Raw genomic sequence first — 23,764 nt, 5'->3', positions numbered from 1 at the left:
ATTGTCTGACTTAATACTATTTGGGACTCCTTAACATATATTTAAAGATGCAATAAGTCCGTTTTTTCAAAATATTTACACCAACATGTGTGTGATATCCATAGTTGGATAAATGAAAGGTCATGATTTATTTGCTTAATTTTGGATAGCCTATACATCTCCTTTAAAAAAATTCTATAGAATTTCCCCCACCAATAAGTCAGATTTGTCCGGCAGACTATATAAACTAAAGATAACTGTGTTCATTTTAGGAGAAAAATGCAGTTATGCTTTTTTTCAAAGGTTGAAGAACTAGCCCCGCCTTAATGATACACAGTCTGAATTTCTGCTCCCAATAGTTGGAGCGACTGTTCCACTGTCAGTGTTGAAGGTTACCTCGTGCGTAGTGGGTAAACGGAGCGAGGAGGAGACGGATATTTCGCTGCTCTCACACATAGGCTCCACGCCACCAAAGAGGCTGAATTAAGATAGCCTGAATCTTAAGTAAAATATTTAAGTTTAAAAAAAAGCTTGAGTAGGATATTATAAAACCATGTTTTTGTGAAGCGCGTTCATCAGACCATATGGTAGTGCCTTTGGTGGCACAACTTCTCCTTTGCTTCTGAACAGCCAGAGTCGATGAACAATTTGAGAACCTTGAGGAAAATGTTCAAGCCCAACAGAGGATATCAAAAGCGGTGAATTTGGATATCGTTGGATTTAAAAGACGGATCCCTATAAGAGCAGTGACTCAATCAAACTTATGGCGTGAAGGTAAGAGCATATCTTGCTCTGACACCTAAACACAGGTATAATTCTCATGAAATTCACACGGTGTCCACATTTAAGAGTAGACATAGGCTACCCGATGCCTGCACTATGAAGGAAAGTGAAGACTAGATCCAGTTGCTTAATTAAAGTGATATTTCAAGATCATAATATAGTTATTCGTTTTTGTTGCATGTAGTGAATGATTCACCCACTTAAGTTTTCAATTAGTAACCATTTGCGCACGCCTGAATTTTATAAATTGATGAGGTTTTGAGTCATTTATTCTGTTAGACCATATGCTGTATGGCAGTGCTCATTTCATGATCAACTCAATTATGTGCTCCAGGCTATAACGTTTCACGCGTGTGTTTGCATGCGTGCCTACGTGCGTTATTATGTGTGTGCTTTTGCGAGCGTGCCTGCATGCATAAATATGTATGAGTCCGCTTGCTTAAGTTTGTGGTGTGTGTGTGTGTGTGCATACGTGCGTGCTTGCGTGCCTGCGAGCGCGTGTGTGTGTTTGTTTGTTTGAAATGCTCTCTGCATCAATTTTTGTAGATTTAGGGATAATTTCTGTGTAATATGTCCCAGGTATAATACAGCATGAAAAGGTTGCCTGTTGGTCTTCTTCAAAGGCCTCGATGAAAGGGCAAAGCAAACGGATGAGTTGTACACGCACTCACCACTAGTAAGCCATCTAAAGACTTATTGAATGTTTATGGTCTGCTCTGCTCCATAGATGGATATCGTTGGATTTGTGTTTGTGATCCTATGAAGGAACAGCCTGTTCTTCTCATGCAGCTTCTTGTTCCTATCACCAGCCTCTGAGAATAGCAGCACCATCTTTAGTATTTCTTAAATGTGTTGCCTTAGCATATAAACTATTGGTGCATACATTATACAGTAGGATACATCTAAATCAATGAGGGTTATACGTGTAAGGGGTTGTGTTATGAGTATACTCTATACTATACAATTTTTTTGTATTTGTATTTATTATCTACTAGCCAAGGCAGCAGCTACTCTTTCTGGGGTCCAGCAAAATGAAGGCAGTTGTATCATTTACAATACATTTCACAACAGATCTCACAACACCGTAAGTGTGTGCCCTCAGGCCACTACTCTACTACCACATATCTACAACACAAAATCCATGTGTACATGTGTGTAAGTGCGTATGTTATCGTGTGTGTATGCATGTGGCTGTGCCTGTGTGTGTGTCTCTTTTTTTTTTTTTTTCTTTTTTTTTTTAAATTTTTATCCCCTTTTCTCCCCAATTTTTCGTGGTATCCAATCGCTAGTAATTACTATCTTGTCTCATCGCTACAACTCCCGTACGGGCTCGGGAGAGACGAAGGTCGAAAGTCATGCGTCCTCCGAAGCACAACCCAACCTAGCCGCACTGCTTCTTAACACAGCGCGCCTCCAACCCGGAAGCCAGCCGCACCAATGTGTCGGAGGAAACACCGTGCACCCGCCCCCTCGGTTAGCGCGCACTGCGCCCGGCCCGCCACAGGAGTCGCTGGAGCGCGATGAGACAAGGATATCCCTACCGGCCAAACCCTCCCTAACCCGGACGACGCTAAGCCAATTGTGCGTCGCCCCACGGACCTCCCGGTCGCGGCCGGCTGCGACAGAGCCTGGGCGCGAACCCAGACTCTGGTGGCGCAGCATAGCACTGCGATGCAGTGCTCTAGACCACTGCGCCACCCGGGAGGCCCGTGTGTGTGTCTCTTCACAGTCCCCGCTGTTCCATAAGGTGTATTTTTTATCTGTTGAAAAAAAATCTGATTTTGCTAAAACATTGTTTTGTCGCACACAAGTAAATTATTAGATGAGCAATGAAAAATAAGGTGTGATCCACAGGCGGCAGTCGTACCCTTGACCAAAGATGACAATGATAATGATGATAACAATTGTTATTTTCATCGTTGCTCATTTTAATAATTAACTTTTTTCAGCACAAAATGCCGACAGGCTTTTGGGTACATATTTAAAACAATTACACAATTACTGAGAAATACCAATTAGCCTGAATGGTGCCAAAAATGTAAATGACTCAATACTCTCCAACTGCAGAGGAACGTCTTTAAATGCAAACTGCGGAGAGACGGGAATAAATGTACTATAATGTGTGCTATAATTATTTAAGCCACATAAAATAACAACCATTATTGCAACTGGATTGCGGTGATTTTTGGTCTTATCAAGCTATGTTATGCTACTTTTATGATTATTTCTGTTTGTGCTGTCCATTGCCTTGCTTACTGGCAGGTCAGAAGCTTATAGCTCCATACCATCTCAATACGATCCTCTTAGCTCTCTGGTTACTCTGTACTGTATCTCACTCTTGTGCTGCTGATGGCAATCCAAGCTGCTGAAATTACCCTATAGATCCCAAACTCGGTCCTTGCCTCTGGGTGCACATTTTTTTTGTTGCCTTACAACTACACAGCTGATTCAAATAATCAAAGCTTGATGAGTTGGTTATTTGAATCAGCTGTGTAGTGCAAGGGATAATACCAGGGGGGGGCAGGACTGAGTTTGGGACACCCTGCGTATAGATGGCCTACCCTAGCTGTTTCTGAACGAGAATGTTCTACTTCTTAGAATCAATCTGGCTTTGTTTACATGCTTGAGTCATGGTTGGTTTGTTTGGAGGTAGACTGTAGGCTTCAGCAGATGTCCCCCTGGCAGATAGCTAGCTGTCTCCCATTATTTATGAAGACCTCCATTGAATAGTTGATACATCAACACACTTGTACTGTAGTCTGCCAATACACCATGGCTTATGTTTGCATACCTTCAGTTTCGATAACAACAACCTTCAAGTAATGAACACATTAAAGGCATAGTTTTCTGGTGTGGTAGTCATTATGTGACATTTAAAGCTCATTGCATTGGGGTTTTCACATATCAATCATTTAATTGTTTTGGAATTGGAATTTGTAACCAACAACTAGAATGATATTCCCACTTCGGGTCCCTTTTTCCGAGTGTGTCAACTGTCGGACATTTCTTGTGAGCAATAACCACTGAAAGGAAAGGAGATGGAGGAGGCAATTAAGTCCAAAAACCTATAAAAGATATGGGCCACTTATGATGGTGCAGATTACAGTCTTCTGGTGGATCTGGTCATTAAGGGGCTGTCGATGTCAACATAATGGAGGGGTGTAAAAGTGTCTGACCAGGAATGAGCATGTTATGTATTTTACGGCATGTGTGATATGTTCAGGCAAACCTGGGTTCAAATAGCATTTGTTTTCTTCCAAATTCAAAGTGTTGATTGTCTGTAGTGCCAGTTGGGCAGGATTTGCACTTTTAGGACATATTCCATTGGTTCGTTGTGCCAGGCAAGCTCAATCAAGCACAGCTCAATTATTTTATAGAAAATGAATGTTATTTGAACCCAGGTCTGATGTACAGTATCCCTAGTATTTGTTGCTTCCAAAATACCATCTACTAGATACTGTCTGGATAACACCCCTTCTTATTGAAACTTTTTGCATACTCCTCACGTCCTCTCTCGTCTCCTTCTCTAAACTCATTGGAGGAGAAGGTCAGAGGGGAGGGACGTCTGTCTTTCTCGTCCAATGGGTTTTGAGAAGGAGACAAGGAGAGAAGAGAGAGGATGCGAGGAGTATGCAATTGAGATCTTCCCATGATAACCTTCCCTACTGTGCAAATGCCTGTATAAATCTTCAGTTGGCCCTTAGTCCCTTTGAACTCTTATCCTAAGCTGATCGAAACGTCCTACATCTGGCGTCACACACTTGATTGAGATGTTTCCTGACAAACCTTATTTAAACAAATGGTCCACGGTGAAATCCTCGCCTTATCGTAACCAAGCAGTCTTGGTTATTTTGGGTGCTTAGAAGCGGAAATCTTTTCTCCCCCTCTATCTCTCTCTCATCCACTGCAGGATTATGAAGAGACAATGCTCCCCTGGGAGACGTTTTGCTCCTTTAGTCACAGTCAGGCTAAATTGTCAAAGCTCTCTCCACACACATATGCACACACGCGTGCGCACAACCATACACACAGGCATACGCACACATTCATGTGGATGTCCTCTATGGTTACTTCTGCATGGCAAGATGAAGTATCACAGGTACAGTAGTGGTGCGTGGGTAAAATCACCAGGGAAGCCAAGCCAGGAGAAAATTCCATATTACAACCTGTGATAATTGTGTTGTTTGCTCTATAACCTGTTAGTTCATATGCCGTGACACCATTATATATACAGTTCAAGTCAGACGTTTACATACACTTAGGTTGGAGTCATTAAAACTCGTTTTTCAACCACTCCACCAATTTCTTGTTAACAAACCATAATTATGGCAAGTCGGTTAGGACATCTACTTTGTGCATGACACAAGTCATTTTTCCAACAATTGTTTACAGACAGATTATTTCACTTATAATCCAGTGTATCACAATTCCAGTGGGTCAGACGTTTACATGCACTAAGTTGACTGTGCCTTTAAACAGCTTGGAACATTCCAGAAAATAATGTCATGGCTTCTGATAGGCTAATTGACATCATTTGAGTCAATTGGAGGTGTACCTGTGGATGTATTTCAAGGCCTACCTTCAAACTCAGTGCCTCTTTGCTTGACATCATGGGAAAATAAAAATAAATCAGCCAAGACCTCAGAAAAACATTGTAGACCTCCACAGGTCTGGTTCATCCTTGGGAGCAATTTCCAAACACCTGAAGGTGCCACGTTCATCTGTACAAACAATAGTACGCGAGTATAAACACCATGGGACCACGCAGCCGTCATACCGCTCAGGAAGGAGACGCGTTCTGTCTCCTAGAGATGAACGTACTGGTGCGAAAAAAGTGCAAATCAATCCCAGAACAACATCAAAGGACCTTGTGAAGATGCTGGAGGAAACAGGTACAAAAGTATCTATATCCCCAGTAAAACGAGTCCTATATCGACATAACCTGAAAGGCCGCTCAGCAAGGAAGAATCCACTGCTCCAAAACCGCCATAAAGCCAGACTACGGTTTGCAACTGCACATAGGGAATATCGTACTTTTTGGAGAAATGACCTCTGGTCTGATGAATCAAAAATATAACTATTTGGCCATAATGACCATCATTATGTTTGGAGGAAAAAGGGGTATGCTTGCAAGCCGAAGAACACCATCCCAAACGGGAAGCACGGGGGGTGGCAGCATCATGTTGTGAGGGTGCTTTGCTGCAGGAGGGACTGGTGCACTTCATAAAATAGATGGCATCATGAGGGAGGAAAATTATGTGGATGTATTGAAGCAACATCTCAAGACATCAGTCAGGAAGTTAAAGCTTGTTTGCAAATGGGTCTTCCAAATGGACAATGACCCCAAGCATACTTCCAAAGTTGTGGCAAAATGGCTTAAGGACATCAAAGTCAAGGTATTGGAGTGACCTCAATCCTATAGAAAATGTGTGGGCAGAACTGAAAAAGCGAGTGCGAGCAAGAAGGCCTACAAACCTGACTCAGTTACACCAGCTCTGTCAGGAGGAATGGGCCAAAATTCACCCAACTTATTGTGGGAAGCTTGTGGAAGGCTACCCGAAACGTTTGACCCAAGTTAAACAATTTAAAGGCAATCCTACCAAATACTAATTGAGTGTATGTAAACTTCTGACCCACTGGGAATGTGATGAAAGAAATAAAAGCTGAAATATATCTTTCTCTCTACTGTTATTCTGATATTTGACATTCTTAAAATAAAGTGGTGATCCTAACTGACCTAAGACAGGGAATATTTACTAGGATTAAATGTCAGGAATTGTGAAAAACTGAGTTTAAATGTATTTGGTTAAGGTGTATGTAAACTTCTGACTTCAACTGTATATGCCAGTGCACAGGTAAAAGATGTACAAAAAGATACACGTTCGGCTCCACAAGGAACTACCTACAGGTTCGAGACAACGATTGTCCAAATGACTGACTATTGTGCACAGATAGACAATGAGAGGGGGAAGAAAGGAAGAGAGAAAGAGAGAAGAAAAGTGCTTGAGAGACATGAAATCTCTCAACAATTATCTCGGTGCGCGACATGTTCAGTCAAAGGACCATTAACTGTGAACGTGGTACTAGATCTGGGCTGGTCCCTTTAGACATTTAGTCAGAAATACTAGCTTTAGATAAAGCCTTGGCGCAAACAGATGTTTGGGGACATTGACAGACCTACGGTGTGTAGGGAACAACATTGACACAGCGTTGAAGTGCAGAACCTCTCTTTTTGTGATTGTAGTCGAGAAACGTTTCAAGACGATCTAAATGTTAGACTACACAGTGTGGCTTAGAGTGTGTATAGTTTAAATAGCTTTTGAATTGCAGTTTGAAACTTTTCCCCAAACTGGTACAAAACCTTACTGTATAACCTTTACTGTGGGCTTTGATACAGTAATGGTCCAATCAAAAGGTTTACATCTGGAAATAGCATGTACCCTTTTTTAACATAACGGGCATTCATTCATTAAAAGGTTTAGTGTTGTTAAATCAATAATATCTCTGTAATTACTTCTGTGTGTGATTCACAGAATATAGTCTCTATAGGCTCTCCTTTCATCATTTTGTCCTTGTTCTCGCTCAGATTGAACCGTCCTACACACAGTTTGAGTTTCAAGTTTCAAGTTTTAATGTCACATGGACAGGTACAGTGAAATGCCTTTCTTGCAAACTCAAAACCCAACAATGCAATAATCAATAACAATGTAATACTATAAGAAAACCACACGAGAAATAAGAAGAAATATAAAGAACACAATAAGTAAGTAGGACAGGGTAGGGCTGACCCCATTTAGTCGACTGGTCGACACATGATTTGCGCCTGTCTCAGTGGTCTAATCCATTGCGGAGGCCATTGGGATGGCACAGTCCATCACTCTAAGACGTGATACTGAAATTGTATGTGGTTATATTATGTACGAATAATGGTGCAACACTAATAAATCTAATGTTGTTTTAGAACACATGTGCTTTCTCCCACGTCGGAGACGGTCGCTGTCCACGGTTCTGAAACATCATCTTCAGTGCGACGTAGAATTGGCACCTTTCCCTACGTTGCTATGTGCATGATATCAAAGTTAACCAGCGTATTGGGATAGAGAACAATGCGGCGGAGGCAGCAGCAGCAGAGACGAGGAAACAGCCCTTGCCTTAGCCAAGAAAATTGAGTAGAGTGGAAACCCCAACTTAATTAGATCTATAATCAATAGGCTAACTGTTAAATGTGCCTGGCTTTATAAAGCATCCATATATATCTACAGAAATCAGACAGATCCTGCTTCTGTTGCCTGTTTGAGTGTTTGTTTAATAGCCTACTGATTCCGTGAGCACCAAGCCTCGCGCATCGGAAGAATGTCGAATAAAGCAGTTTCACAGATTCGGTTGTTTTTAATATTTGCTACGCTATGATAAAGGCTTTACAATATTTTTCCCTTTAGAACAGACTGGTATTACTTATAATTGATTTAGTGTTGTTTACACTGTTCCAAACAGTATAGTTTTTTTTTGTAATCTCACAGCACCTGTTTGTCACACATAATATGCACGCAGCTCTCGCTCCTATACCCTCCTTTTTCTTCATCTCCCTCTTATTGTTATTATTACAAATATTATTATGATCCTCATTGTAATAATAAGTAATGTCGTTATCATTATTAAGTTTTTTATAGTAGCCTTTTATAACCACCATCGAGCTATAGGCCTAAGAGCGCATCCTGTTTAGTCTTAATACCGTAACTTCCTTAGGCCTATATTTAAAAAATATAGCCTACTGTATCTATCAATCAACCAATCATTAATTAGTTCATGCCATCACACAGCATATGAGACATTCATGTTTTGAAATGCAATGAAGCATTTTCGTTTTAAAATTAAATAACAAAGGGAGCTTTGAATAATTTGCCCGAACAAGAAATAAACCGCAATTCGCAAATGCATGCAACTGTTTTTAGTCTGCTGTAATAAAGGCTTTATATATTTATATATTTTTCATTAAAACAGACTCTCTGGTACACTTTTTTATTTAGTGTTGTTTACACTGTTCCAAATGGTCAGAAAAAATAACAATATTGTAATGAACAGGAACTGTTTAGCACACATGCTCACGCAATGCTTGCTCCTATACCCTTCTTTATCTGGATCTCCAGTAGTTTCCACAACTTGGTCAAATGTCTTTCCATAGATCTGACTTCCCCTTTCCCTCCTGAGCAACCAGTAAACATTCGCCCATTTCGAGTTTCTTTGTCACGTCGTCCGCATCCATTTTGCTGTCACGTGTTACTGTGTTCGCAGTTTATTATAACCAATTTATTGATGTGATTGTGATAGGCTGTAGATCCGGCCCTATTGGACACATGCTTACATGTTTCACGTAAAGAGAGCAAGGGTTGGGGGAATAGGGCATTTTTTTCCTAAACAAATTAGGGATTTGTAGGCATACTGTGTAAGAAACTAAATGGCTGAATGTACGTTGCAGCTTCAGCACAGACAGTGCAGTAAACACTTGCTGTGCCATGGTGCCTTTTCGCAACAGTAGGGAAGAGAGCGAGACAACATGCACCAGTCACACAGGCACTCAATGTCATTTTTTTTAACACTGTGTGACCATCGGGCTCTTCCTTGAGTTATTTGTGTGTCTTAATTATTTAATCAAACAGTGTGCTTAAAGCATCAGACAAGATCAGTGCATATGTAGTTGATTTTAGTCAAACACATAGGGTGTGTCTGTATATATATATATATATATATATATATATATATACTGCTCAAAAAAATAAAGGGAACACTAAAATAACACATCCTAGATCTGAATGAATGAAATATTCTTATTAAATACTTTTTTCTTTACATAGTTGAATGTGCTGACAACAAAATCACACACAAATGATCAATGTAAATCAAATTTATCAACCCATGGAAGTCTGGATTTGGAGTCACACTCAAAATTAAAGTGGAAAACCACACTACAGGCTGATCCAACTTTGATTTGATGTGATGTCCTTAAAACAAGTCAAAATGAGGCTCAGTAGTGTGTGTGGCCTCCACGTGCCTGTATGACCTCCCTACAACGCCTGGGCATGCTCCTGATGAGGTGGCGGATGGTCTCCTGAGGGATCTCCTCCCAGACCTGGACTAAAGCATCCGCCAACTCCTGGACAGTCTGTGGTGCAACGTGGCGTTGGTGGATGGAGCGAGACATGATGTCCCAGATGTGCTCAATTGGATTCAGGTCTGGGGAACGGGCGGGCCAGTCCATAGCATCAATGCCTTCCTCTTGCAGGAACTGCTGACACACTCCAGCCACATGAGGTCTAGCATTGTCTTGCATTAGGAGGAACCCAGGGCCAACCGCACCAGCATATGGTCTCACAAGGGGTCTGAGGATCTCATCTCGGTACCTAATGGCAGTCAGGCTACCTCTGGCGAGCACATGGAGGGCTGTGCGGCCCCCCAAAGAAATGTCACCCCACACCATGACTGACCCACCGCCAAACCGGTCATGCTGGAGGATGTTGCAGGCAGCAGAACGTTCTCCACGGCGTCTCCAGACTCTGTCACGTCTGTCACATGTGCTCAGTGTGAACCTGCTTTCATCTGTGAAGAGCACAGGGCGCCAGTGGCGAATTTGCCAATCTTGGTGTTCTCTGGCAAATGCCAAACGTCCTGCACGGTGTTGGGCTGTAACCCCCACCTGTGGACGTCGGGCCCTCATACCACCCTCATGGAGTCTGTTTCTGACCGTTTGAGCAGACACATGCACATTTGTGGCCTGCTGGAGGTCATTTTGCAGCGCTCTGGCAGTGCTCCACCTGCTCCTCCTTGTACAAAGGCGGAGGTAGCGGTCCTGCTGCTGGGTTGTTGCCCTCCTACAGCCTCCTCCACGTCTCCTGATGTACTGGCCTGTCTCCTGGTAGCGCCTCCATGCTCTGGACACTACGCTGACAGACACAGCAAACCTTCTTGCCACAGCTCGCATTGATGTGCCATCCTGGATGAGCTGCACTACCTGAGCCACTTGTGTGGGTTGTAGACTCCGTCTCATGCTACCACTAGAGTGAAAGCACCGCCAGCATTCAAAAGTGACCGAAACATCAGCCAGGAAGCATAGGAACTGAGAAGTGGTCTGTGGTCACCACCTGCAGAACCACTCCTTTATTGGGGGTGTCTTGCTAATTGCCTATAATTTCCACCTGTTGTCTATTCCATTTGCACAACAGCATGTGAAATTTATTGTCAATCAGTGTTGCTTCCTAAGTGGACAGTTTGATTTCACAGAAGTGTGATTGACTTGGAGTTACATTGTGTTGTTTAAGTGTTCCCTTTATTTTTTTGAGCAGTATATATATATATATATATGGAAAAATAAGATTAAACAAGAACAGGATGACTCTTGGCCAACCAAGATTTTTTGGTCGGGGACAGCCCTAATACAGGGTCAGTTCCAATACCATATTTACTATGTGCAGGGATACTGGAGTGATGTACTGTAAGTAAATATGTATAGGGGTAAGATGACTAGGCAACAGGATATAAGATAAAGAGAGTAGCAACAGCTTGTATGTGAGTTGGTGTGTGTGTGGAGTCAGTATAAATGTAAGTGCGTATTATGTGTGAGTGAGAAGATGGAGTGCGTGTGTGTGTGTGTAGGGCCCTGGGAGTGTGCATAGAGACAGTGCAAAATACTGAAATAAAAGGTCAATAAAGATACAAGGTTAACTCAGATAGTCAGTTTAGCTATTTTGTTTAGATCTGAAAGACTACTAATGACCTTTTAGATATGAGGGACTACGCTGTTCAGTTTTTTTTTGTCTTTGGTGCGACTTGTGGAGAGCACCGTGGCATCAAGCACAATTGCAAATCGGATTTTCTTCCAACATTGCAAGACAATTGAGTGAGTTTTGATGTATGAGTTGCAAGATGCAATGAACTGGGTAGTTATTGTTAACTGGGCAGTTAGTTAACTGGGCAGTTAGTGAACTGGGCAGTTAGTTAACTAACTGGGTAGTTATTGAATTTGCATTGGGGAAAGTAGAAAAAACATGGCAAAGGGAAAACTTTAAAAGTTAACAAAGGGAAAACCGTCTTAGAAAAGCTCCACTTTTAAAGGGAGATGTATTGTGGCAGCATGACTACATACACAAATTAAACTCTTTAGTAAAAAAATGTAATATCAATACGATATTCACAAACCCATGGCAAACATCTCAAACAGGTTGAAGGCAACATTTTAAATACATGTAGGTCATTCTCTGTTGCTAGCTGCTTCAGCTAGGGCTTTACCTACAAGCATGAGCTTCACCTGGGCCTCCTATGCAGACAGCTGAGTAGGAAAGTAGGCAAAGAACCCCACCAGAGACATGGCTTGTTGTTAGGAAAGAGCATCCCCACAACCTAATGAGGCAGTTGGAGGCTTGTTAACGTCCCCTTTCTCTTCTTCCTCCAACAGGCAGATGCTTCCCACATTACTTTATTTGAGTAGCTAGTTGCTAACATCAGTAGAACAACTACCTGGTTTCTGTTCTATTCTGATAGCATGTCTGGGCATGCCTAAAGTTAGGATTGTTTTTAGAAGGTTATTGGTTCCCAATGCTTACATTACAGTTTATGGATGGACATGTAATCTGAGTCAGTTCAACTGGTGTGAACTTTGATTGTTGTCTTCTTGAACCCATCTGGAGGTTCGTAAATATTTCGTTGGTAGGATTCTATCAAAAGTGCAGGCCTTTTATTCCTATATTGTCTTCTCACAAATATGGTCAAAATACAATTTTAGCTGTCAGTGTTTTGGAACGTTTACTGGCCTTTACTGGGCACACTTTGTGTCAATCGTGAGTAATGTGAAGCATTCATGTGAGCATTTTTCTTCCTCAACGTTTGCAGCATTCACCGATGTTAGCAACTCGAACAGGGTAAACAAACAATTGCCCCGGCTGTAAAATATGTGACGTGCAAATCTTTTCCGTAAACATTTCATCGGGGGATGAAGTGCTACTTCGCGTTCAACATATCAAAGGGAGGTTTGTCGATGTTACGCAACTGTCATTTTAATCACCCCCTCAAACATAGCCTTAAACAGTTCCTCGCCCATACCTGACCACCCGTACACAGGAATACCTCTTGGATCCTAATCAATTTGTGAGCCACACGCTTCTGGACCTTGGAAGAGGGTCATTGAAATTGCAGATCGCACTTTAGTTGGAGCCTGAGAAATGCTGAATTATTATCCCCGGATATCGGGGCCCCACTGTTTTAGAAAATGTCACGGGGAATTAATTTTGTATCTGGAACAGCTATTCTATTATTTTATTAACTCAATCAATTCTCTCTTTTTCAACATTTTTCTTTTAAATATTTTTTTTTTATCTGGGAAAAGTTCCAAACAGAAATAGATTCACATTTAGAGTGCAAGGATGGTAATTATTCTTAGGGATGTAACTATTGAAGGAAATAATTGCAGTAAGAAGATAAAGAAGAAGATAAAGGGAAGAGACACTGTAAGTGCTACTGTATGCAGGCCAGGGAGGGCTTTCTCTTCTCTGCACAGTAGAGGTACAATAACCCTGCTTAGAAAATGGCTAAATAATGACTACCTACCCAAAGCATGTCAGTAGGTAGTCAGACGGAGGCAAAAATGGGTATATAATGACTATATAGGACAAGGGCGGACTGGAACCAGAAATCAACCCGGGCATTTCTAACACAACGGACCATTTTATTACTTTATTACTTAAGGCCCCCACACCTTCTGCTGAGAGGAAAAAAAGCTCAGCCCATATGGCATTTGCCCTAACTGCCCTGCAGCCAATCCGTTTCTGTGAAAAAAGACTGCGCTCTGTGTTTGTTTATGCTCTACTGTGAACTTCAAATGTGCATGGGTCAAAGTGTGCGGAGGCTTCCCTCTCCACATTACCTACAATACTTATGTGTCAGTAGGTACTTGGACCGTGACAACAGATGCCAATCGAGGGTTCACAGCCTGTAATTGGCTAGTTGCCATCAATGATTTCGACCAAGCATCAAAGAGGCCTACGGCAGATAGCAGCTATTTTTTAATTTGTTTTCTATCACCGAATAAGATCAAACACTTTTACTCCAGATTGACAGAGGTGGTATCTACTGGAGGTTTCTCCCAGTCTCAGACACTTGTATTCCACACACACACACACACACACACACACACACACACACACACACACACACACACACACACACACACACACACACACACACACACACACACACACACACACACACACACACACACACACACACACACACACACACACACACACACCCAGCCAGCCAATCATCATCTTCCATCTAACCTTCAGTCAGCTGTGCTGCTATGGGAGTATGACGTAGGCTATGCAGGGCGTATTGATGCTTGTGGCTAGATGGGGGTTGTTGAGTGTTCATCCAGGTCTGCACTTCAGGGCAGGTCACCTGCTCATGGATGATGGAAGTGATGGTTATAAGGTCAGCTTATGATTGGATATGGAGTCATTTGATGTCATACAATGCCAGAGAGAAGACACTAATAACCTCTCAGTGAGCTGGCAGACAGGGAGATAATAGGCTATTGTGTAATGTGTGTTTCTTATAAAGGTTTTCAGCAATACAGTTCAATAGAATGTATGATATTGTATCTCTGTGGTTTCCAGCCTGTGTTTTTTAATCATTCTGTAAATCCATGGATTGTCAATAGTCATATCTGACTTGGTTTATTCATTTGAGCTCCTAGTGGAGCATAAGGCCTCAATATCTGGTTATATCTTGACACAATACAAACTCCACTAGTTTCACCTGTATGACCTGCAGGAGTATCCCTCTGACTTAGCACACCCCGAGCTCGATGTGTATCTGAAACTTTGTATACGATTGGGAGATAGCTAGCCGTTGCTCCTATCTCGCATCTTGGGATAAAGCGTACGTGATGCACAGCAGGTATAAGGATAAGGCTGGTACAGCCCCAGTGAGCACTGCAAGGACAACCAGTTCCAACACAAGCTTTCAGGACAGCAGTGAGAACAATCTCACATAAATAAAGAATTGGAGCGGGCAATAAATGAGCTCAGACAGCACAGGGCATCTGCAGGGTAAAGGCACAGGCCTGTGTCCCCGAGGCAATGCTTTCAGATAGGCAGGAGGCAGGAGCACGTGACGAAGGGAGCGAGAGAGGGGAGATAGAAAACCCCTAAAGAAAGTTCCTCGTGTACAGTGCACACCGTCGTAGACACAGACGGCATTCACACAGACACGAATGCTAGCACATGCACACACACACTCGCCAAAAGAACGCACACACACTCGCCAAAAGAACGCAGACACACGCATAGAGAGAGAGAGATAAAGACAATCATGTAAATGCGCAATCATCAATAATGTATTTTAGCTGACACACACGCGCGCACACACACAAACACATGGCTCTTGTAATTAAAGCTGAATATGTAAATTCTCTCCCTTTTTTTCTTTGTCTCCATTTCAGGGCCCGTTCTCGGCCTTCGTCACTCACAGCTAATGGATGTCCTCACACAGTATGCCTACAATGAGAGTTTCTGGGACAATGGGAATGGGAGCTTCAATGACACGGAGAGTGGGCAGAAGCACCCGTACAATTACTATGCCATGCTCCTGACGCTGCTCATCCTCGTCATCGTCTTTGGCAATGTGTTGGTGTGCATGGCCGTGTCCAGGGAGAAGGCCCTCCAGTCCACCACCAATTACCTGATCGTCAGCCTGGCCGTGGCTGACCTGCTGGTGGCCACCTTGGTTATGCCCTGGGTGGTCTATCTGGAGGTAGGTTACCTACACACCCACGCATGCTCTTTCATTGGCAGAAAGGCTTGAAGCTAAAGATACAGTGTGTTTTTTATTTAACCCCTACCTGGAGGTAGGCTGCCTGTGCAGCCAGGCACCTTTGTCATTTCCTGAAAGGCTTAAAGGTGTAGTGTAGTTTACTTTTCCATGAAGTTGCACAGCAAATTGCGTACAAAATCATAGCTGAAGCAATACACACACACACACACAAACAACGGTTGTTTGATTACACTTATGCCAATCAGGGTTCCTTTTACCCTTCCTCTTTGATTTTGCCCTTGCATTGACCCTCCCACTCAGTCCTCCAAAATGAAAACAAACCATTAGGGCTACATTGTTGATCTGAAAAAGAATACATTCAAAGTACTTCTTTATTAATGGTCTGGTGTCTGTCATTGACGCATTTAGCATTATGCAAACAGAAGCCTAATTGTTTTGACAAGAAATTGTAAATGAAAGGATAAAGGCAATATATAAGTATATATAATATATAGTATATATAGTATATATATAATATATAAGTGCTGGAACAATGTGAATGCAATGTGTGTCTGTTTTCATTGTGTATCTTCTCCACATAACTGGTTAAAGATATTAATTTTAACTAAATTAATTCTAAATACATTTAAATATATATTTTTAAAAATGTACTTCATGGCTTTAAAGTGCACGAGAAATAGTAGCTCTGGCGTAAAAAAAAAAAAAAACACACGTCATCACGTTTTATGGTGCCAATTTACCACGCGATAAAATATTCACGTTTAAATCCATCAAACAGTTTTCCCTGTCAACAAGGACATATCTTGTAAGTAATTATGGTTCCAAGCAATGTAACTGTGGAATCTAATAGATAAGACTCAAGATGGCATCAGCATTAAATTGTGGGAAATAGCATTGCATATTATAACTGACAGTTTAACGAGTCACTCAATAAAAAAAGTAATCGCTCTAGCAAATAGGCTGTAGTGTTGATACTGTAGACAGGAGGTCAGATAATTAAGTTTGAGCAAAGTGAGGAAATTAATAAATTCACATCATGAAAATGAATGGCGCTGGGCTATCTAGCTTAGTATGTGGAGCAGCAGCACTGGCAATGTCAAAATGTAAAACGTATGTACTCATTCCCCAGCTATACTGTAGCTAGGCTAGACAACATCGGTGAATTATCATGTATTATTTTGTGATGTGACTTTTAAAACTGTCTTGTGTGATCTAGGTGTGTGCTGTGAAGAACCACATAAGGTTGAATCAATGCCCAGTGACATTTGCGATGTAAAGCAGCAGAACGGTAGCCTTGGGCAGCAACACAATCAACCTCATTCAAGCAAATCAATTGAGAGCAGGACGTAGAACAGGTTTAGGATGTTATTTTTGACCATGGTCTTTGGCCAGTGAAATGAGAGGCCATCCAAGACTGCAGTGAAATAATCATCCTGTGTGTGTATCAATGAGCCTGCCTCCTGATTTTCCAGGGCTATCAAATGACACTAAAATCTAGTCTGTCATGTGCTTTGGAGAAAAACTGTGACTTGATCCTTTCGTCTAGAATCGAAGAAAACCAGAATGATTCTCCTGTGTTTATATGGTGTACTTTCATTTTTACATACATTTTTTGTTGTTGTTGTCATTTAGCAGATGCTCTTATCCAGAGCGATTTACAGGAGCAATTAGGATTAACTGCCTTGCTCAAGGGCACATAGGCAGATTTTTCACCTAGTCGGCTCAAGGACTCGAACCTTCGGGTACTGGCCCAAAGCTCTAAACCGCTAGGCTACTTTTGACAAAAGGTTGAGAAATGCCACATACAGTAGGCTAACTCGTTACACAACCTTTCCACAGTGACCCTCAGCTCTCTTCAAACAGGCCTCTCAATTGTATTACAAAGGATCCCAAGTTTAAGGTCATGTGTCAACTAGTACACTCTTAACAAGAAGTTAAGGATATAACGAATGAGATTTGAAGGTTGGTTGTGCACGAATCCCATTCATTTTGTCTTGCAGACGAATAGTAGCATAACCAGCCTTTGGAAATGGCACAAATTAAAATGTGTGCCTCTTACACAGTAGGCTGCAGCTTGGCAACATTATAAGGGCTTATTGTTAACATGAGAAGAAGCACTGCCTTCAAGTGAAATGGGTGGATTTGCGTTTGTTTGGATGATTCACCCTCTTGAAAGGTTCGATTTCTAGCGGAGAAAAGAGATGTTATGTGGGATTATGCTTTGACACACCAAAAATAAGCACATTTTGCTATTACAATGTCATGTTCGGATTATCGTCCATCTCCCGGGAAACCATTGCAATTTGCTGCGAGACCCTTATCTATTTTTTTTCTCTCATTTTGGTGAGATCTTGTTCAGGTAGTCCAATAACAAGCCGTGGTAATGTGCTGGTCACAGCCTGCTGCAGGAGCACTGTTGCCCTTTCTTGCTAAATGCTAAATTTGCATTAATTATGAATACGTTTCGCCTTCGTTCGACCATGCCAAATGTGGTATATTGAGAGCCTCTTCTTGGCATATGCTAGATGACCTTAGGTCTTGAGATGTTTATTGGCTTTGATGAGCAGCTGGGAAATATGCTTAGCCTCTCTCCTCCCAGCCAGCCTCACAGTGTGTTAAACAAAGTGTCTGTGCAGAAAGCAAATTAAATGTTGGCATTTCTGAGAAAGTGTGATATCTAATGAACAATCTCGACGCAAAATGAGAAAAACAAAAACACCAGGACCAAATGAGAAAATATGTATCGGGCCGCAGTCGGCATTAACATAGCAATTGGGTTTCGTGCCGTGTTGCATTTACGATGTCACCAATGTCAGGGCAGTCCTCCGCTAACATCACGGTGGAGGTAGATATACGTTTCCAATAAGCCCTTACCATGATCCATGATGTCTATGGGTGTTAGCCGTGAGCTCCATTCCCACGGGTTAGGGAGGAGTGTTAATCGGCCGATGTGTGGAGCCTGGTATAGAGGAGCTTTCATTAGGCTTGTCAGATCATTCTTTAATCACTGGCAGGGCTGCAGACAGACAACCAGGAGCAAAGACACAACCCTCTTCAAGCCCGAGCTTGGCATAATTGATAACGCACTGCCTCAGAACAGAGATTAATCAGACAGGTCTCTATGAGCCCAGCTTCGCAGCTCTGGCTGTTTAAAAAAAGAAAGAAAAAAAGAGAAAAAAAGGTGAGATGGGGATAACTCTGGGCTTGACGACTCCAATAAAATTCAGTGAGAAACTGAGTGAGAGGCAAAGCACCACTGTCAGTAGTGGTGTAGGGGAAACGAGGATCTGCCACGATGGGCGGGCTTTGAAGCGCACTGTCAGTCATGCAGGGATGTTATCTAGTAGCTACACCACGGGAGCCCTGTTCTTGTGGAGAGTGGAGGTGGTTTGTTAATAGGAATGGGTTCATCAGGCTCTTGAGAATGAAGAAGAAGCATATGCTACTCGTTATACGTAAAAATCTTTCTCTCTCTGTTGTGAGTGGAAGGGTGAGGGCTTGGTGTGTGTGTTTGTAGCCAGAGGACGAGGCAAGGCAAACCTCTCGCTAAAATATGTCCAAAATAAGGCCAATGCGTTTCTATGGGCTTATTTTGGACCTAAGCTTGTCGCCTCTCTTCCCTCCTTTGGGACAACAACTCCCATGGTTAGGGCGGAGACATGTGCATCTCGTCATTATATACAGCTCTCTGGTGTAAATGGGAAGGTGCACACAGCACAGAAGGGGCGAAGGAGACGAGACTAAAAAGACAACATGAGAACAAGTGGACATAAAAGCTCATAATAAAATATTTAAAAAACGAGATTCTTGCGATACAGGTATTTGGAATATTGCGCAAAAACATAAATTAGATTTAATCAAATTATTTTGATATATTGCCCAGCCCTAAGCCATGGTTGACACAAGAATAGGCAACTGTGCATTTTTATACATGAACCTAAGCATTATGGGATATTAATTGCTTAACTAACTCAGGAACCACACCTGTGTGGAAGCACCTGCTTTCAATGTACTTTCTGTCCTTCATTTACTCAAGTGTTTTCTTTATTTTGGCATCTCTCTCTCTCTCTCTCTCTCTCTCTCTCTCTCTCTCTCTCTCTCTCTTTCTCTCTCTCTCTTTCTCTCTCTCTCTTTCTCTCTCTCTCTTTCTCTCTCTCTCTTTCTTTCTCTCTTTCAATTCAATTCAATTCAATGGATCTTTCTCTCTCTCTCTTTCTCTCTTTCTCTCTCTTTCTCTCTCTTTCTCTCTCTACATATATACAGTGCATTCGGACAGTATTCAGACCCCTTGACTTTTTCAACATTGTCTTACATTACAGCCATATTCTAAAATGGCTTAAAATTTTATTTTTTTTCCTCATCAATCTACACACAATACTCCCTAATGACAAAGCAAAAACAGGTTTTTAGAAATTTTAGCAAATATATTACAAATAAAAGATCTCCCTCCGCTGAGACTGACCATCAGATGCAGGCACCATCAGCCCAATAAAATAAAAATACACTGAACAAAAATATAAACGCAACATGTAAAGTGTTTTTCCCATATTTCAAGAACAAATAAAAAATCCCAGAAATGTTCCATAAGCACAAAAATAGTATTTCTCTCAGATTTTGTGTACTTATTTGTTTACATTCCTGTTAGTGAGCATTTCTCCTTTGCCAAGATAATCCATCCACCTGACAGGTGTGGCATATCAAAAAGCTGATCAAACAGCATGCTGGGGGCAATAAAAGGCCACTTTAAAATGTGCAGTTGTGTCACACAACACAATGTCACAGATGTCTCAAGTTTTGAGGGAGCATGCTGACTGCAGGAATGTCCACCAGAGCTGTTGACAGAGAATTGAATGTTCATTTCTTTACCATATTTACCATACCAAAACGACTCTAATGTCGTTTTGGAGAATTAAGGCTTAAGGAATTTATTTAAATTGACTGATTTCCTAATATGAACACTAACTTAGAAACATATTTGAAATTGTTGTATGTTGTGCTTATATTTTTGTTCAGTATAAAAATCGAATTATTTAAATGTATGCCCATTCAACTGTGCTTCACAAGTAATACAACAACGGATCTACTACCGGTGTGATCTTATAGCCTACCTCAATTTTTCAGATGTCCCAAACAACAATGCATTGGCAGGGCAATTGAAGCAAAGCCAATATGCAGTGATAATTCATTGGGCCTATAGCTTACTGCACAAACCTCATTGCTATAGTACTGTTTTTAATTGGTTAATGTTGCATACACTTACGTTTCTAAATCATGTTATAAAAAATCTGAGCCGTAGATCTCGGCTTGCATTTTGACTCAAAGGGATCTTGACTCAGAACAGGTTGGTGACCACTGTTCTAGAGTTTCCCTGTTAACACTATCAGCGTTTCCCTTTACTGTGGCAATTGTGATCGAAATAATGCAATATTAGCCACTGTGAATGCAACATACCTAAACAAAATGAACTACGTGAGAGATTTTGTTGTAGGCAGAGTTCATAAGAGTAGGATTCTATTGCATTGACATGTACTACTCATCCCACACTCTACACAGACCTGTGCGGCATAAACAATCAGAGCTGCATTATGCATATATGCAATAGACCATTGCCATATATGGATCTGTGACATTTACTTTGAACTGGACTGTGTTTACAGCATGAGTGGTGGGGGTGGATGCGCTTGTTTTTAGATCAAAGCGAGAGCTGCATGAAGCCACGTGTTCACATTTTGTTCATATCCTTTGAAAGTTAGTGAGTTATTAGCCCAGTTATAGATCATTTGTAGTCAGCAATAGGGGTGTGATTGCTTCCTACAAGAGCACAAAACATATACATTTCTAGACATCTTTGAAAAGGGAGACAGGTAAAGAGCTTTTTATTGTCTTAATGCGGCAGTGTATTTTGAGACAGTGTTGAATAAGATAAGTAGCCAATACATTTACATTTACATTTAAGTCATTAAGCAGACGCTCTTATCCAGAGCGACTTACAAATTGGAAAGTTCATACATATTCATTCAATAGGCAGAGGGTAGCATAATTTGTCTGATTCTCTGTAATAATGGTATGGGAATAGTAATGCATTTTATTTTGCAAAGTGGTTTCTTGCATCAAACAACACAACAACATTTTCAGTCACCTCCTTGTCAGAATGACAAGTGGTTTTAAAGAGGTTAATGTCAAGCCCTGCATGTTTTCCAAAAGTCTCATGGAATGTAGGCCTACATTGAACATCACACATTGGCTACTACTGTAGGCTAAATGATGGAACAGCTATTTCCATGTTAAAATGCTATGCAATGCATTTTCTCCATTGTATTTGATGGAAGGCCACTCAAGTAGGTCTACATTATGATCAAATAGCCACAGTAGCCTATATGGCCACTGTTAAAACTGTAACTTAAAGCGGGTGCAGCCTCAGTGTTCACAGTAAAACTGTAACTTAAAGCGGGTGCAGCCTCAGTGTTCACAGTAAAACTGTAACTTAAAGCGGGTGCAGCCTCAGTGTTCACAGTAAAACTGTAACTTAAAGCGGGTGCAGCCTCAGTGTTCACAGTAAAACTGTAACTTAAAGCGGGTGCAGCCTCAGTGTTCACAGTAAAACTGTAACTTAAAGCGGGTGCAGCCTCAGTGTTCACAGTAAAACTGTAACTTAAAGCGGGTGCAGCCTCAGTGTTCACAGTAAACACACGCTGAAAGTTTCACCGAATTTTCACAAGTTCAAGTTTGCGCTCAGCTGACCTGAAATTTGCTCAGTGCCCGAAAAAAATGAAAGGGATTATTGGTTGGCACATTGCATTGGGGCAGGTGGCATTCTCTTGGCATCCACCAAACGCAGATTCGTACGTCAGACTGCCAGATGGTGAAGCGTGATTCATCACTCCAGAGAACGTGTTTCCACTGCTCCAGCCAACACTTGGCATTGCGCATGGTGATCTTAGGCTTGTGTGCGTCTGCTCGGCTATGGAAACCCATGAACAGGTCTTGTGCTGGTGTTGCTTCCAGAAGCAGTTAGGGAGTGTTGCAGGCGATTTGTACGCGCTACGCGCTTCAGGTCTCGGCGGTCCTGTTCTGTGGGCTTGTGTGGCCTACCACTTCGCAGCAGGCGGCAGGTAGCCTAGTGGTTAGAGTGTTGGACTAGTAACCGAAAGGTTGCAAGCTTGAATCCCCGAGCTGACAGGGTAAAAGACAAATCTGTCGTTCTGCCCCTGAACAAGGCAGTTAACCCACTGTTCCTAGGCCGTCATTGAAAATAAGAATTTTCAGACAGACAGACAAATAACGGCACAGTAGTGTGCAGAACGACATCTCGGGACGCAAAACTCGTCGGTCCTTGTCACGGGTGGGCTATTGCAGCAGACTACCACACCGGCTTTTACTCTTATCATCTAAAAACAAGAAGCAGCGGCTCCAGTGGGCACAATATCACCAACACTGGACAATTGAGGAGTGGAAAAACATTGCCTGGTCTGACCAATCCCGGTTTCTGTGCGTCATGTTGATTGCAGAGTCAGGATTTGGAGTCCATAACCCCATCCTGCCAGGTGGCAACAATGGAGGCTGGTGGCGGTGGTGTGAGGAATGTTTTCCTGGCACACGTTAGGTCCCTTGATAGCAATTGAGCAACGTTTAAGTGCCACAGCGTATCTGAAAATAGCATCCATTCCAGAAGAATTCAGGCTGTTCAAATCAAATTTTATTTGTCACATGCTTCGTTAACAACAGATGTAGACTAACTGTGAAATGCTTACTTACGGGCCCTTCCCAACAATGCCGGAAAAAATAGTCGAGAAAATTGCATTTTCAGATGGATACACTGCTGCCATAAAGGGATGCACGTGATTGGCAATGATGTTCAGATATCCTGTGGCATTCAAACGTCGCTCCACTTTAATCAAAGGGTCCAATGTGTGTGCCATGAAAACACACCTCACACCATCATACCACCACCACCAGCCTGCTATGTTGACTCACAGCATGATGGATGCATGTACTCATGTGGTTTTCTCTATACCCTTGTCCTCCCGTCAGCGTGAAACAGCAGCAACCAGGATTCATCAGACCAGGCAATGTTTCTCCAATTCTCCAGTGTCCAGTGTTTTCGTTCCCGAGCCCACTGCAATCGCAGTTTCTTGTTTTCTGCTGAAAGAAGTGGAACTCTGTAAGTTCATCGGCTGCCATT

At 42.0% G+C, this 23,764-nt stretch overlaps 1 protein-coding gene across 5 annotated transcripts in view; it reads left to right on the top strand.

Annotated features, from left to right (window-relative positions):
• The first annotated feature begins 296 nt into the window (after positions 1–296).
• drd2a (dopamine receptor D2a) overlaps positions 297–23,764 on the top strand; it is a 29,306-nt gene continuing 5,838 nt past the window's right edge. For 4 of the 5 annotated variants that reach the window (XM_071356614.1, XM_071356613.1, XM_071356612.1 and 1 more), the window contains exons 1-2: positions 297–753; positions 15,251–15,561. In XM_071356614.1, coding sequence (XP_071212715.1) covers positions 15,283–15,561 — 279 coding nt within the window. In that variant the 5' untranslated portion in view covers positions 297–753; positions 15,251–15,282. Of the gene's footprint in view, positions 789–15,250; positions 15,562–23,764 lie in introns of all 5 variants that reach the window. The other variant, XM_071356611.1, reaches the window with a different exon arrangement.

The sequence above is a fragment of the Salvelinus alpinus genome, chromosome 21 (assembly GCF_045679555.1).
Source record: "Salvelinus alpinus chromosome 21, SLU_Salpinus.1, whole genome shotgun sequence".
NCBI classification, from domain to species: domain Eukaryota; kingdom Metazoa; phylum Chordata; class Actinopteri; order Salmoniformes; family Salmonidae; genus Salvelinus; species Salvelinus alpinus.
This window is presented reverse-complemented; position numbering and strand designations above follow the sequence as displayed.